Source organism: Schistocerca cancellata, chromosome 1 (genome assembly GCF_023864275.1).
Source record: "Schistocerca cancellata isolate TAMUIC-IGC-003103 chromosome 1, iqSchCanc2.1, whole genome shotgun sequence".
NCBI classification, from domain to species: Eukaryota; Metazoa; Arthropoda; class Insecta; order Orthoptera; family Acrididae; genus Schistocerca; species Schistocerca cancellata.
The window spans coordinates 749,375,497-749,392,702 of record NC_064626.1 but is presented as its reverse complement, the minus strand read 5'-3'; the positions used below and the strand labels follow the sequence as shown (position 1 = coordinate 749,392,702).

The 17,206-nt window shown below is 41.5% G+C and overlaps 1 protein-coding gene across 1 annotated transcript in view; it reads left to right on the top strand.

Annotated features, from left to right (window-relative positions):
• LOC126100467 (uncharacterized) overlaps positions 1 to 12,340 on the top strand; it is a gene marked incomplete at its 3' end in the record, with an annotated part of 38,189 nt that extends 25,849 nt beyond the window's left edge. Inside the window, exons 6-7 of the mRNA XM_049911108.1 lie at positions 7,973 to 8,360; positions 11,925 to 12,340. Of these exons, the coding sequence (XP_049767065.1) occupies positions 7,973 to 8,360; positions 11,925 to 12,340 (804 nt within the window). The remainder of the gene's footprint in view (positions 1 to 7,972; positions 8,361 to 11,924) is intronic.
• Positions 12,341 to 17,206: the final 4,866 nt, after the last annotated feature.

The following is a 17,206-nucleotide window of genomic DNA, read 5'->3' as shown; positions in this document are numbered from 1 at the left end:
CTAATGATTTAAGTGTCAGGAAGTCGTTTCTGAAAGTATTTGTATGGAGTGTAGCCATATACGGAAGTGAAAAATGGACGATAAATAGTTTAGACAAGAAAAGAATAGAAGCTTTCGAAATGTGGTGCTACAGAAGAATGTTGAAGATTAGATGGGTAGATCACATAACTAATGAGGAGGTATTGAATAGAATTGGGGAGAAGAGGAGTTTGTGGCACAACTTGACTATGAGAAGGGACCGGTTGGTAGGACATGTTCTGAGGCATCAAGGGATCACCAATTTGGTACTGGAGGGCAGCGTGGAGGGTAAAAATCGTAGAGGGAGACCAAGAGATGAATACACTAAGCAGATTCAGAAGGATGTAGGCTGCAGTAGGTACTGGGAGATGAAGGAGCTTGCACAGGATAGAGTAGCATGGAGAGCTGCAACTAACCAGTCTCAGGACTGAAGATCACAACAACAACAATATAATTTCTATGACGTCATACTGAGAACTATAGGAGAATTAAACATTCTGCCATTCTCCCATTATTTATAAAACTTTCATTTAGGAAAATACGTGTAAATGCCATTTCAGACGAAACCCAAACACCCTGAAGAAAATTACCCAATCTGACAGTTTCGGAAACCACCAAGTAACGACAAAACAATAGCATTCGCCAAAATAAGTCATCATATGACACCAAGCTATTTACAAATTACGCGAATGAACCTGCTGCCCTCCTAGGAAGGAAGGATGATTGGGTTTAACGTCCAGTCTACATCGAGGTCATTTGAGGCGGAGCACAAGCTCGAATTGTGTCAAGGATGGGGAAGGAAATCGGCCGAACCCTTTCAGAGGAAACATCCCGGAATTTCCCTGGAGCGATTTAGGGAAATCACGGAAATCCTAAATTTAAATGCCGTCTTCCTCCCGAATGCGAGTCCAGCGTGCTAACCACTGCGCCACTTGTCTTGGTGCTCCTTTCTGACAAAAAAGAAAGTCACTGTAGGTCTCTGAAACAAGAAAGCGTTCCAAGCAATTGAGAAAAGTTGCAAATCATTACAACTTCCAAGAACGGCCATCGTGGAGATGCGCTTAGCTAAAGGGCTGTGTGCTTGAAGTCCATCATTTGCATTTTGCAGATCTTGTGAAACTCAGATTACTTAGTCTGTCTATGGGAACCGACACCCATGTTCATGATGTGTTCATTGACTTTCGGTATAGTTACAGTTACAGCTGCGAGCTAACACCTCGTGAATAAAATTCTCGGACGACCTTCAAGATTGGATCGATGACTTCGTAGCAACTGCAGCTCATTATAGTGTCCTTAGCGGGTAGGAATCGCCATATGTGGAAGAACATTCAGGTTTCTGACGTATAACGGCCAAGGGAGTATTGAAGAACTACTGTTGTTCACGATATACACTGAGAGGCCGAAGTAGATTTAAAAGAAAATAGCAAATATTGTTTTCTACCTGTCCTAATATTCACAATACATGAAGTACTTAAACAAAATTTCTATTTTATGATGTTACTTCGTTATTCTTGTTCATTCTCTCCATTATCATTATAAAACTCACATCATGTAATTTTAAACAAGTAAAAATAATTTATCAGCGCAAGAATGTGACTTTAATGACGATATGCTCATGCAAAGTGCACGAAAGCCAAGGCGAAATGGTTGCAGGATAAATGTGAAGAAATCTGAAAAAGAAAAGCTGTCGGAAGAACAGATTCAGCATACACGATTAGTGCTCGGGCCTGGTGGTCTACGATTAAAGTGCATGCCTCTAAGGTGAGAGGTCGCGGGATCGAATCCCGGCCAGATCAAGGAAACTCTGCCTGCTTTTCATCTAAACTTCACCTCTCAGTGACGTGAAGAGTCGCCAGAAACGACAGCGGATCGGTTTCCACGTTGAACTGTCGGTCCTCTTCCCCCATTTGGATAAATGAGGCAGATTAACAACACGCAAGTCGCCGACGTGGTGCCCAATTGAAAAACCTGCAACAAGCCACTGACCCACACGCTATTAATAATAATAATAATGAAAAGAACAGGCCTCCGGTATGTTCTGCCAGTCGTAAAAGGCGACGAAAAGAACAAACCACTAATAGGGCTAACCCCCCTTTTAGTGTGATTAGTTGGTTCAGGACAGAACTAAAGAAGCCTCGGATAAGCGCCGTCATGGTCGGGGACGACGCTTGAACCGTATGCCCGCCCACAATGGTAACGACACTGCTAGGCAACTGGAAAATGATTTAAATCCAAATAGAGGTGTTTTGCAGGATATGCTTCCTGCAACCACCCTAGAAGGAAAACAAAGACAGAGGATGAGATGGTCAGATGAAGTTAATCGACACCTCATGTTCTGTTATTACTAAGCAACAAACCTAGGAACCAACACAACTGGATACAGATCACAAGTATACACAACATTTATTACCAGATACCCAGAATTAAAATTTTTAACAGAACAGCTACTAGCTGATCAGATCCGTGTAATAATCAAAAATAACAGGACACCCCAGTCAGAATTAGAAAACATCAAACAACAAGTACAACAAATACTAGAACAAAATAATGTGCAATCAGAAGAAGAAGAAAATACAGTAATGGACTCAAACATCCCAAAGCAAACAAACAAAGGTCAACACGCATCAATTAAACAATCAGAGGGAAACGAAAACTTAAGACAGCCACCAGAACAAGCACAAATAGAACACGAAGTGACACACATGTTAGATTCAAAAGAAAAATTTCAGCTGACAAATATAGAATACAAAGACACAAATACAGACATTAGACCATTCTTGCATATGCCGCCAAATAACCCACAAGTTGAAACAACAAAAAAAAACTATCAACACAATCACACACAACAAAATAAATGAAAACACAACTATGGAAGAGTTACAATTACTGGTTTAAATAGGAGCACTCACTACAATAAATATACACACTAGGCAGAGATCAGAACCAACCAACACACAGAAGAAACACACAAAACCAGCATGGCAACACAGGCTACAGATCAGAATAGAAAAACTGAGAAAAGACATCGGACAGCTAACGCAATTTATAAGAAATGAAATATCAGAAAAAAACCAAATAGGTTAGGTAAAATCTCGCAACAAGAAGCGATAGAGCAATTAGATGAAAAGAAGCAGAAATTACAAGCATTGGCCAAACGACTTAGAAGATACAAAAAAAGTGAAAATAGAAGGAAACAAAACCAAACATTCAACACAAACCAAAAGAAGTTTTACCAGACAATAGATAACACACACATTAAAATAGACAATCAACCAAACATAACAGACATGGAACACTTCTGGAGCAACATATGGTCAAACCCGGTACAACATAACAGCCATGCATGGTGGATACAAGCAGAAACAGACACATACAAAATGATACCACAAATGCCTGAAATGATAATTTTGCAACATGAAGTCACCCAAGCAATTAATTCTACTCACAATTGGAAAGCCCCTGGAAAAGATAAAATACCAAATTTCTGGCTAAAGAAGTTCACCTCAACACATTCACATCTAACTAAATTATTTAACAGTTACATTGCAGACCCATACACATTCCCTGATACACTTACACATGGAATAACTTATCTGAAACCTAAAGATCAAGCAGACTCAGCAAACCCTTCTAAATATCGCCCCATAACATGCCTACCAACAATATACAAAATATTAACTTCAGTCATTACACAGAAATTAATGACACATACAACACAGAACAAAATTATAAATGAAGAACAAAAAGGCTGTTGCAAAGGAGCACGAGGATGTAAAGAGCAACTGATAGTAGATGCAGAGGTGACATATCAAGCTAAAACTAAACAAAGGTCGTTACACTACGCATACATTGATTACCAAAAAGCTTTTGATAGTGTACCCCACTCATGGTTACTACAAATATTGGAAATATACAAAGTAGATCCGAAACTGATACAGTTCCTAAACATAGTAATGAAAAATTGGAAAACCACACTTAATATCCAAACAAATTCAAATAATATCACATCACAGCCAATACAGATTAAGCGTGGAATATACCAAGGAGACTCATTAAGTCCTTTCTGGTTCTGCCTTGCTCTGAACCCACTATCCAACATGCTAAATAATACAAATTATGGATATAATATTACTGGAACATACCCACACAAAATCACACATTTGCTATACATGGATGATCTAAAACTACTGGCAGCAACAAATCAACAACTCAACCAATTACTAAAGATAACAGAAGTATTCAGCAATGATATAAATATGGCTTTTGGAACAGACAAATGTAAGAAAAATAGCATAGCCAAGGGAAAACACACTAAACAGGAAGATTACATATTGGATAACCACAGCGACTGCATAGAAGCGATGGAAAAAACAGATGCCTATGAATATCTAGGATACAGACAAAAAATAGGAATAGATAATACAAATATTAAAGAAGAACTAAAAGAAAAATATAGACAAAGACTAACAAAAGTACTGAAAACAGAATTGACAGCAAGAAACAAGAAAAAAGCAAGCTATAAATACTTATGCTATACCAATATTGACCTACTCATTTGGGGTAGTGAAATGGAGTAACACAGACCTAGAAGCACTCAATACACTTACACGATCACAATTCCATAAATATAGAATACATCACATACATTCAGCAACTGAAAGATTCACATTAAGCAGAAAGGAAGGAGGAAGGGGATTTATCGACATAAAAAACCTACATTATGGACAGGTAGACAATTTAAGAAAATTCTTTCTAGAACGAGCAGAAACTAGCAAAATACACAAAGAAATCACTCGTATAAATACGTCGGCTACACCACTGCAATTTCATAACCACTTCTACAACCCTTTCGATCACATAACATCAACAGATACGAAGAAAGTAAATTGGAAAAAGAAAACACTACATGGCAAGCACCCGTATCATCTAACATAGCGACACATCGATCAAGACGCATCCAACGCATGGCTAAGAAAAGGCAATATATACAGTGAGACGGAAGGATTCATGATTGCAATACAGGATCAAACAATAAACACCAGATATTACAGCAAGCATTTTATTAAAGATCCCAATACTACAACAGATAAATGCAGACTTTGCAAACAACAAATAGAAACAGTAGATCACATCACAAGCGGATGTACAATACTAGCAAATACAGAATACCCCAGAAGACATGACAATGTAGCAAAAATAATGCATCAACAGCTTGCCTTACAACATAAACTTATAAAACAACACGTTCCCACATACAAGTATGCACCACAAAATGTACTGGAGAATGATGAATACAAATTATACTGGAACAGAACCATTATAACTGGTAAAACAACACCACATAACAAACCTGACATCATACTCACCAATAAAAAGAAGAAATTAACACAACTAATCGAAATATCCATACCCAATACAACAAATATACAAAAGAAAACAGGAGAAAAAATTGCAAAATACATCCAACTGGCTGAGGAAGTCAAGGACATGTGGCATCAGGATAAAGTTGACATTATACCAATTATACGATCAACTACAGGAGTCATACCACACAATATCCACCAGTACATCAATGCAATACAGCTACATCCAAACTTATATATACATCTACAGAAATCCGTAATTATTGATACATGTTCAATTACCCGAAAGTTCCTAAATGCAATATAACATATACCGTACAGTTAAAAGGAAGTGACGCTTGATCAAGGTCCGCGTCACTTTCCATTTTTAACCAGACTTAACGTCTGAGAAAGTAAAGAAATACAATTAGAATACAGATAAGTCGAAATAGCTACTCTGAAATTAAAAGCAAGGGTATTCAAATTAGACTGCAATGGAAATTCCGCTGTCGAAATGTAGAGGACAGAGCAAATTTGTGGAAAGTATGCACTGAGTGCTCTGCGAGGGTCAGGGACTGTCTGCTGGCATGATAGAAAAAGAAATGGAAGTCATTTTTGAAGACATATGGGGAATCCATTACTAACGTCCAAGTTTAACAATTTGGAAGACTTGTATTCAAATAGAGCAGAAGGGAACGATAATGGAATTTCTACAGTCACTGGGGCAAGTGACACTAAGCAAATATTCGACTTGATAAGTAGACTGTGTAGGCTGGATACGTACAATAAACCTTCAGAAAAATATCGTCCACGCAATCCAGAAGATAGCAAAAACGGACAAGTTAAGAACGAGCTCACATTCATCTTAACGTTTCATGCATCCGAGTTGGTGACAAGAATAATATACAGAGAATGGAAAAGAAAATCGAGAGTCTGTTAGATTACGACCTGTTTAGCTTTCGAAACTGTAAAAGCACTGGAGTGACAGTTCTGATGTTGCATGGAATCAAGATTTCTTTGGATTTGTCAATCTAGAGAAAGCGTTCAGTATTGGTCATCGGTGCAAGATGTTGGAAATACGAGAAAAACAAGAGCAAGCTGTAGGGAAAGACGGGTAATATATAAAGTGTACATGAATCAAGTGGGAACAATAAATGCAGAAAACAAATAACAAAGTGCACGGGTTGAAAAGAGGTAAGACAAGGATGCAAGTCTTTGCCCCTACTGTTCCATCTGTACATCGAAGAAGCAGTTACGGAAATGATAGGAGGTTTCAAGTGTGGGTTTCAAATTTAGGGCGAAACTGTGTCAATGATAACATTTTCCATCCTCAGTGAAAGTGAATAGGTATTATAGTACCTGTTGAATGGAATGAATAGTCTAACGAGTGCAGAATATGAATTGAGAGTAAAGGGAAGAAGGACGAAAGTAATATGGAGTAGCAGGAATGAGGTTAGCTATAAATTTAACATCAAAATTATTGGTCAATAAGTAGACTAAGTAAAGGAATTCCACTACCTTGGAAACAAAAACCACATGAAGGACGAAGCAAGGAGACCAAGTAAACTAAATTAGCACAGGTAAAGAGGGCATTTCTGGCCAAAGAAGTCTACTAGTATCAAACATCGAGCTTGTTTGAGGTAGACATTTATGAAAAATGTACATTTGGCTCACGGCGTTGTATTATGGAAGTGAATCATGGGCGATGGGAAAAACAGAAAAGGAGGAATATAAGAAAAAGTACGACCACAACTGTGTCTTGAGAATGACTTTATTGTCACACACGACTAGTTTCAGTGGCACACTACCGCTGTCCTTAGGCCCCACCTCTACCAAGACAGTATTAAACTGCCCTGGCGCATATATTGTGGAGTCCCTGTTACTTGTACACGTAGTCTAGCTTTCCTCAGGAATCTCGACACCGTGTGGCATTGGAGACATCATGGTGTCCAGTAGAGATTCCTGAGGAAAACTAGCCCACGTGTACAAATAACAAGGACTCCACAGTAAACGCGCCAAGGAAATCTATTACTGTTTTGGCAGTGATGGTGTCTGAGGATGGCGGTAATGTGCTGCCGAAACTAGTCGGGTGAGACAATAAAGTCATTCTGTGGTGGTACTTTTTTCATACGTATCATCAGCCAAAGTCCCTCGTCCACGCAATAGGATGGACACCTACAAATAGAAAAGAAGGTAATCGATGCTTTTGGGACGTGGTGCCACAGAAGAATGTTGAGATTTAGGTGGGCCTATAAGGTAGGGAATGAGGAGAGTCTCTGCAGAATCGGCGAAGAAAGGAGACCTGAAAATACTGACAAGAAGATGTTGCAGGATGATAGGACGTGTGTTAAGACATCAAGGGCTAAGTTCCAGTGTATTAGAAGGAACTGTAGAGGGATTGCAGGGATTGCAATACATATTACAAATAAACAATTGAAATAACAAACAGAAATACTTGACTATTAAATTGGTCTCCTTAATATATTGTAACCTGTACCTGACAATCCAAAAATACTGTAATTTTGACGTCTTTATAAAAAAAAGTAACAAAGTACATACACGAGGTAGAAACACAGCTCTCTATAGCAAGTTCATGATACGTCTGTCTCCAGGTGGGCAAAGGACCGTGGGCCTCCGAGGTGTCTGGGCTGGTGAAGATCGGCCAGACGATGACGATGGTACTGGCCATCAAGGACGACGACTCGAAGTTCGACATGCTGGTGAGGAACTGCATGGCGCACGACGGCAAGCGCGCGCCCATCCAGCTGGTGGACCAGAAGGGCTGCGTCACCAGGCCCAAACTCATGTCGCGCTTCACCAAGATCAAGAACTTCGGCGCCAGCGCCTCCGTCCTCTCGTACGCGCACTTCCAGGCCTTCAAGTTCCCCGACTCGATGGAGGTGCATTTCCAGTGCACCATCCAGATCTGCCGCAACCAGTGCCCTGACCAGTGTTCCGAGGCGCCGCCGCTGGCGCTCTACGGGGCCGACACAATCTACGGTAAGTCAGCCTCTCCTACCCACACTTTCGGCTACTTTATGGTGGGCAATTTTTATTTCGTTTCTTGGTTAATGAGTTCTTTACACAAAGACTTACGAGTATGTCTTCCGAATGGTTCTCGAACGCATTTTCCCAATCTTCCCTCAGCATTCAGTGTCCAAACCTCTTCAGATGCCGACTGCTGTTAGTACCAGAGATGCCAGCCATGAACTTTCGTTCTTATCATCAGGATTATCTTCAGGGAATACTTTCTGCTAAATTCTGATACTGTCGAATCGGAAGTGGATCCCATTCTCCCTGAAGCAAAGAGAGTCGCCATTGTAAATTTTTTTGGAGGAAACTCATACGCCACGTAACCGATGCTCTACTTCGTTCAAAAACCGGTTCAAATCGATCGTTTTGAGGTGGAAACTCTGGCACATGCAAATAATATTCCTTGACCACAACACAATCCTTGCAGTATGGACAACATTATCATATTGATACCGAAAAATACGGTTCAAAACTGTAGTGACATATTGAGTAGCGTGCTACTACGTAATAAAAATTTTTTTCATTAAACAGCTGCGCTCATTTTGTCATATGCCAGAGCTAATGATTGGAGTCCGGATCATTCGACTTCCACTGAATGTAATTGTCGGAACAGATCCAGCACATAAATGCCATTTACTAGGCGTCCACTAGGTCTGGGCAGATCTATCTGACACAGTACGTACCGTGACGCGGCTCTCCATGAAATATTTGTCCAGTAGTCCAGAGACCAATGTAAGCATTGCGTCCGCCATTCTAACAACTCATTCACCCGTCAGTGCCTTTCAGTGCACGTTTTGAAAACTAAGTCATTTCTGTCTTTGAGCACTGCACTCGAGTCATATAACTCGGCATCTCCTTCTCCACTGCAGTCACACATCAGCAGAAAAAACTGCTCAATAATCTGAACATATCTCGTGCAAGCTGTTCGGCAGTTACAAATCGTATAAAATATAAAATGCATTGCCGTTATATTCCAACACAGCTGCTTATATATATATATATATATATATATATATATATATATTGCTACCAGTTTCGAGCATTTGCTATTTTGCAGAGTAGTGTTTACGATTTTACAGGGAACACTTTAAAGTGAATAATGCTAGAAACCGGTAGCAATAAATAAAAAAGATCTATAAAGAGCAGCTGTTGTGGAAAATCATTACAACTTCCGGCAACTGCCTGTGACCACATACTATAGTGCGTCGAAAAGACAACTGAAGCCTCTCCAAATATTCTATATCTCTCCTCTCGGTATGTCCCAGCAGTCCTTCCCTCCAGCAGCCAGTAAGCATCTCTATCCCACTTATCGGTATCGCTGTTTCAGAGTTCCACATCCCTGTCTTATCCGTTTTCTTTATTGCTCTTTCTTCTACATCCATAGCTAACGCTGATTGTTCCCTTATATTCTTGCTCTTCCACAGATGAATTAATACCGTTTTTTGTAGTCGACTGTCTAAAGCTATCAGACAATTTGAATAAAGCACGTATGTACCATCAACTGTACAACTGTGTGTCTATTCTGTACTATAATAATAATCTTCACGAGTGAAAAACACAGTACATCAATGGGTCAAACAAACATTTTCGTCGTATATGAGCCAATCAAATATAGAGCATACATAACTAATTTTTTTTTTATTTTTACTTATCAATTAAGTTTTATTATAACTATTTTTTCCTCAGCTATTGATTCTCCCCAGGTCGGTGTCACACTTCTCGACAGGTGTAAGGCTTATTGAGAAATGTTCTTAGGAGTACATTAACAAGACTAAAATTATTATAATAATGATATTGCTCGCTCATGTTATTATTATTATTCGTATTAATTCCTCTTTAATATTGTTAACAAATTATTATTTGAGCACAGTGAGGAGAACTTCTGAAATCATAACTGAGATAATACACTACTGGCCATTAAAACTGTTACACCAAGAAGAAATGCAGATGATAAACCTGTATCCATTGGACAAATATATTATACTAGAACCGACATGTGATTACATTTTCACGCTATTTGAGTGCATAGATCCTGAAAAATCAGTACCAAGAACAACCACCTCTGGCCGTAATAACGGCCTTGATACGCTTGGGCATTGAGTCAAACAGCTTGGATGGCGTGTACCGGTACCGCTGCCCATGCAGCTTCAACACGATACCACAGTTCATCAAGAGTAGTGAATGGCGTATTGTGTCGAGCCAGTTGCTCGGCCACCATTGACCAGACGTTTTCAATTGGTGAGAGGTCTGGATAATTTCCTGGCCAGGGCAGCAGTCGAACATTTTCCGTATCCAGAAAGGCCCGTACAGGACCTGCAACATGCGTTCGTGCATTATCCTGCTGAAATGTAGTGTTTCGCAGGGATGGAAAGAAGCGTATAGCCACGGGACTGAAATGTAACGTCCACTGTTCAAAGTGCCGTCAATGCGAACAAGAGGTCACCGAGACGTGTAAGCAATGGCACTCCATACCATCACGCCGGGTGATACGCCAGTATGGCGATGACGAATACACGCTTCCAATGTGCGTTCACCGCGATGTCGCCAAACACGGATGCGACCATCATGATGATGTAAACAGACCCTGGATTCATCCGAAAAAATGACGTTTTACCATTCGTGCACCCAGGTTCGTCGTTGAGTACACCATCACAGGCGCTCCTGTCTGTGATGCAGCGTTAAGGGTAACCGCAGCCATGGTCTCCCAGCTGATAGTCCATGCTGCTGCAAACGTCGTCGAACTGTTCGTGCAGATGGTTGTTGTCTTGCAAACGTCCACATCTGTTGACTCAGGGATCCAGACGTGGCTGCACGATCCGTTACAGCCATGCGGATAAGATGCCTGTCATCTCGACTGCTTGTGATACGAGGCCGTTGGGATCCAGCACGGCGTTCCGTATTACCCTCCTGAACCCACCGATTCCATATTCTGCTAACAGTCATTGGATCTCGACCAACGCGAGCAGCAATGTCGCAATCGTGATAGGCTACAATCCGACCTTTATCAAAGTCTGAAAAATGATGGCACGCATTTCTTTTCCTTGCCCGAGGCATCACAACAACGTTTCACCAGGCAACGCTGGTCAACCGCTGTTTGTGTATGAGGAATCGGTTGGAAACTTTCCTTGTGTCACCACATTGTGGGTGTTGCCACCAGCGCCAAACTTGTGCGAATGCTCTGAAAAGCTAATCATTTGCATATCACAGAATCTTCTTCCTGTCGGTTAAATTTCGCGTCTGTAGCACGTCATGTTCTTGGTGTAACAATTTTAATGGCGAGTAGTGTAGATAGCCCCTTGGCTGGGATAACATGCTTCGGGTGCCGTCCTGTCCATCTGGACACTACAATAGAGCTTAGAGGCCCTGTTGTATCGTCTCGGGCAGTATCTCTGTCTCTAACTCCAGGAGGCTTTAGATGTTTCCCTGACCGACGCATTAAGTCTCACATAGACTTGTAACTCAATGTGTGTTCCGAGCCCAGTGACTTGCTCGAGCTGCCCCGCTAACCGCTTCCCCTCCCGCTGTATGCAGGCCCGCCGCCGCAGCCCCTGGAGGCGTACCTGAACGCCGCGGGCGCGGCGCGGCCCCGCGACGAGCGTCGCGTGCGCCGGCAGCGGCGGGAGGTGCCGCCCCACGACGCGCGCCGCCAGCAGGACGCCTCCGGCTCGACGCCACCGCCGGAGAAGTCGGTGGGCGTGAACCGCGTCATCCGCGTCGTGTCGACCGGCGACCTGACGTTCCCGCTGGACGAGGCGGCGGCGCGCCAGCAGGCCATCCCCGTGGCCGAGGGCTCGACGGCGGGGGCAGGGGCGGGCCCAGACAGCGAGCCGGCGCCGCACCACCTCATCTGCATGACGACGCCCGGCTTCGCGGCGACGCTGGTGGTGCTGCTGGCCGTGCTGCTGGCGTCGTGCCTGGCGTCGGCGCTGCTGTGCGTGCGCCTGCGCCCGCTGCTCGCCGCCGCCCACAAGCAGCGTCGCCTCCACCCGCCGCCCCCGCCGCCCCAGCCGCAGCCGCAGCCCCTGCCCAAGGCGCGCAGCTGCTTCTACTCGTAGGCCCGCCCGCCGCGCCGGACCCGTCCGCGCGCTCTGCCCTTACCTCAGCCGCCGCGCACACTTGCTCCTCAACCACATCACAGCTACAGACACTTCTTCTCGGGCGTCGATCTGTCTTACCTCCTTTCTTTAAAATTCTTCCGTAGTCTTCTTCGTCTGCTGCCTGTCTAGGGAGGACGCCTTTACGGTGACGGGAATTTTGTGTGGTTACCCGCTACGACGAATAAGCGACGTCATTTTTATGTGAGTAGGCTTTTACGGCCGGTGCTAGATTCAATAAAAGCCTTCTGATCGTGTGACTGTATCGGAAAAAATGTAGCAATGTTTCGGTCATTACTACGGTTCATTGTCAGGGTACCATCTACACTCTTCACGAAGCTCCAGTAAAAGTCTCTGCAGGATGGCTCACGTTCCGTAGAAACCCGTAATATTTCGTAAGTGATAATAGACGAAGCCAGCAAGGATTTTGCTGCATTGTTAATATTCGTATCCATTTATTTCATTTCGTCTTTTTATTTCTCAATTCACGTAAAGTGTGGTGCGAATGTGGTCTATCCCTGCTATTGACCTTCAAATTTGCCATAATATTTGCCAAAAGTGTAACTGAAACAGACAGTCGGTTTACAGCACTTTTTTTAAAAGTTCTGATATGGCATTAGAAACTGCTTAATTTCAGCTATAAACCACGGCCTCCGTTGGATGTTCGTGGGCTGAGAACGTACGGTGTGGTTGTAATTAATGTGCAGCTACTTACAGAGGTCTTGTGAGAGCTGTAATTGTCGTATGGCAGCGAAACGTGCTAGATATTCTGAAGCGTTAATGCGGAACCGGTTTACGCTGAAAAAATAATTAATTCAAATTTTGGCTACCGGGTGCAAATCCGGCACTCTGGATCCAAAAAACACGTATAGCAATGTTTCAGTTTGTAACGGATTACGAACATAACTTGGGAAGAAAAGGTAAAACAAGTGAAAAATGCATAATGTTCACTTTATTATTACCACTGCTTACACAGTTTATTCAGTACGAGCACGGGAGACGTCGACGAGATGATGTACAGTGTCAGATTTTCACATGATGGCCAGAATTGGAACTAATTTTTTCCATATCAAAAAATTAACGTATCTACCAAGTTCCCCTGCCATGCGATAATTACTGCCCATCCTAGACGTTAACTATACCCGATACTCCAAAATACGCTTCTGGACATTAAAACTTATTGAAAATATTTTAGTGTTTTTGAGGCCATTTTGAAACGTTCAGTGTCAGCATGCTCTGTTACAGCATGAAAAGAGCAGTGAACAACTCATCTTGTGGTTGATTGAATGACAGGAGACTGTAGGTGCAGAATCGAGGTACTTTATTACTTATGTTGTAACTGTTTGCTGGTATTAGAAAAATCTGTGATTCCCGTGGCGCCACTAAACCGCGTGTAGAGCTTTTGCTACATAAGAGTTTAACAACACTACGATGTGCTCACACTTCCAGAGATCTTTTATTGTAACTGTTCATTTTTCTTTCTTTCACTGTTTTCTGTGGTACTGGAGTTTCACTTTTGCTTCTTCTGCCATTCCTTCTACAGTTAAAGTATCGATGCAGCAGACACATTATCGGACATTGTTGTCACGGCTGCTGCAAATGCTACCTCATGTTTCTTACACTAACAACAATCATAGCTTCGCGATCAATTTTCTGGCTGGAGTTACCCTAGGCACATACAATAGTTGGAGATGCATTAACAAGATCGTGCTGCCAAGTAGGTTCCCCATAACATCGGTGCGAATACCTCTTGTATGCGATAAACTGCTAGAAAATGTTTTCAACAGGTCAAGCATTCCATTCTTTGAGTAATGCATCACAGCTATGAATCGAATTACGCGAGCGTCACAGTATCCGCCCTCCTAAAATAGCGCTGTGTACAAATTTAGGAATTACAATAGACGGAAAATGTGGTTCGATCGTATATGTTCCTTAAGAACTGATTATGCGTACTTTTTAGTGCATTGCATACAGATCTACTTCCAGAGCGAGTTTAATCACAAATAAATTTATGTAGGCTCCTATTTTGAAACCTATAAATGGTTTTTTGGCTGCTCGACTGTCCTTTCCATTCTCACTTTTCTTGGGAGCTTGACTTATCTAGGAGTTTGCTGTTGCAGCACCTACGTACTTGCCTCGGAAATAGTTCTGGTGTTTAGTATTCTTCGTAGGTTAATTTCAACCTGTCCCTGAATTATGTGTGCAGAGCGCGTGATCAGCTATTGCTATCGTGAAGTCGCTGTAGCTTTGTCGACTCTTCAGTATCAAGGAGCAAGATCTCGTACAAATAGTGTAAAACTTTAATTGTTGGTCAAAACGAATAACAATGCACCAGTACACTTATAAAGTTGCACTACTGGCAGCAGTATTTTCGAATCATGACATAGATTCAGCATCGTGACTCAGATCAGTCCCACCCAGTATGTTTGCTTTGTTGTACTGCCGAAACTTCTGATTACTTATTTGAGTAATTAGAATGTTCGGAAATGTAGTGAAGCCATAGACATAGATGTCACTTTACGTTGTTAGCTTCATTTATGAAAATGTTACTAGTGACACGGAAGTTCAATGTCAGAAGTGACTGACGTTCGATGTATATACTTTTCTAATTATACCAGAGACATCACTTCCACTTTTTTGACAGGTACGAGTCAATTTATCGTAATAATATCATTTAGTTGGAGAAGAGCAGCAGTGACACCTATCGATAGCAAACTGGTCAAAACCTCAATGTACATTCACCATTTTAATGTGTGTGTAATTATATTGTATGCCACTTTTTAGTGTGTGAGATAGTAAACTCCTTGCTCATTTTTACGTCGCTGAAGGTCAAGTTTGTCTCCGAAATTGTGGGTAACTTACAAACTCTGAAGACAACAAGAACATTTCGTGTCTGCACAAGTACCTAATACAATCATGCTTAATGTTTTATTGTGTAACACAGAGTGTACAGAACTGTTTCATGATTTGACTAGGGTATCTAAAGGGGAAATGGTGCAAGTAGAATTTAGTTCGAGACGTCTATTTCCTTCGTTACAATAGAATTTTTACAGGGATTCCACAAGCGTTCGGATTGGCTTGCTGTCTACCAGAACAACGTGACCAGTTATGAACCACTAAACAACATTATTAGGTTAGCCGTAGCTAATTCCCTATAAATTTCTTTGATAAGTACTACTATGTGTTTACTAAAAATATTTTTTGTATTAATGTCTGCTTTACGTGTTCCTGTCATGCCAGTGCAGTATGTTAACCTGGAGATGGGAAGCCATTCTTGTAACGCTAGCCTGGAACAATATAGTCAGAAACAGTGGTGTCGTACCACTTCAAAATGAGAATTTTCTCTTCCCCTCTTCTTTATTACAGAGAATGAAGTAACAGATTAAAATAGTCGTATGTGTACATCCAGAATGGCAGAGTTATTGGAAAAGCGACTAGGTAGCGTCCTTCTTCGGTATTTGTTAAAAATACTGTGACAGTAAAAGCCCATTAACATAAGACGTTTGGAAAAGGTGTGCTAAATAGTTTTTATTCGACTCCCCACTGAAAAGTGCGGTAACATGTGTGCCTCTTCTCTCCACAAAAATTACTAGTTGAACTGTGTGTCATATTTAGTATTTCTGAGAATGAATAGCTCTTTTTTCAACAACATTGCCAATCTGGATATATTAAAAGTGTAAATCTGTTTTCGAGATTACTCTGTATATAGTCCACGTATAATATAAGTAATCTTTGTGTACAGAATGTGTGATCTATTTATTTGAGTGTTACTGTGTCAGTCGGGTGCGTGTTAAGTTATACAGGCAGGAAGCCGCCGTTCTGTCTGCTCACTATTTAATTCACTATGAACGGCGACGATCCTGCGGTAATCAACAGTTATTTATGTCCTTCTGCGACACAACGTAGGCTTCGTGAACGATGTTTGCATTAAAAAAGAACGCAAACTGAAGCTACAGTTGTTCCAGTTTCATAAATACTTGTTTGCATTAGCAATAAAGATTCAGAATGAAGATAATTTCTTTTGTTCGTAATATTAAATGACTATCATATGCTCGTAAGGTCTTCCAACAGACGTGAATGTTGTAACGCAGAGACAGAAATAAGAATTTAAGGAAAATCTTCTGAGCGAAATATTCCCTTTGATTGAAACAGGACTTTGAATTCACAGAGGGTGTACGCAGAGTGATTCAACAGTGTCAGACCTTGAACTTCACAAGTGTAGTGGATATAAGATGAGAAGAGATTGCTTAACGCTCTAGGCAATGTGCCACCAACACATCTTGAAAATCGAGCATGGAAGTTTTGGAATTTCGCCTTCGATTTCAGTGGGCGGTGTCTTGTTCTAGCGGCCCGACTGCCGTGATAGGGATAGACTGCGTGTACGCATGTCTTTCACTCAAAATTTTAGTAGACGATGCCGACTTCTTTTGTAATTAGATATCTTGCAGGTCTACACTGGTGTACTAATTCTCTGAGTGATTAAAGTTCAAAAAGACCATTAATGTTATGGGCCTCAGCCAAAAGCTGAAGAAAAACAACTCATTTTCCACTAGCTGAGTGAATCAATGTATACTAAGACGGTGATCAGGCAGAAGAAAAATATATTGTCCTTCTACTTTCTATGACATTTTCATGAAGATGTTACATTTTCACAGAAAATGTGGTAGCAACTTAATCCCTAGAATTAATTACAACCCTTCGTCAGATTATACAAAAATA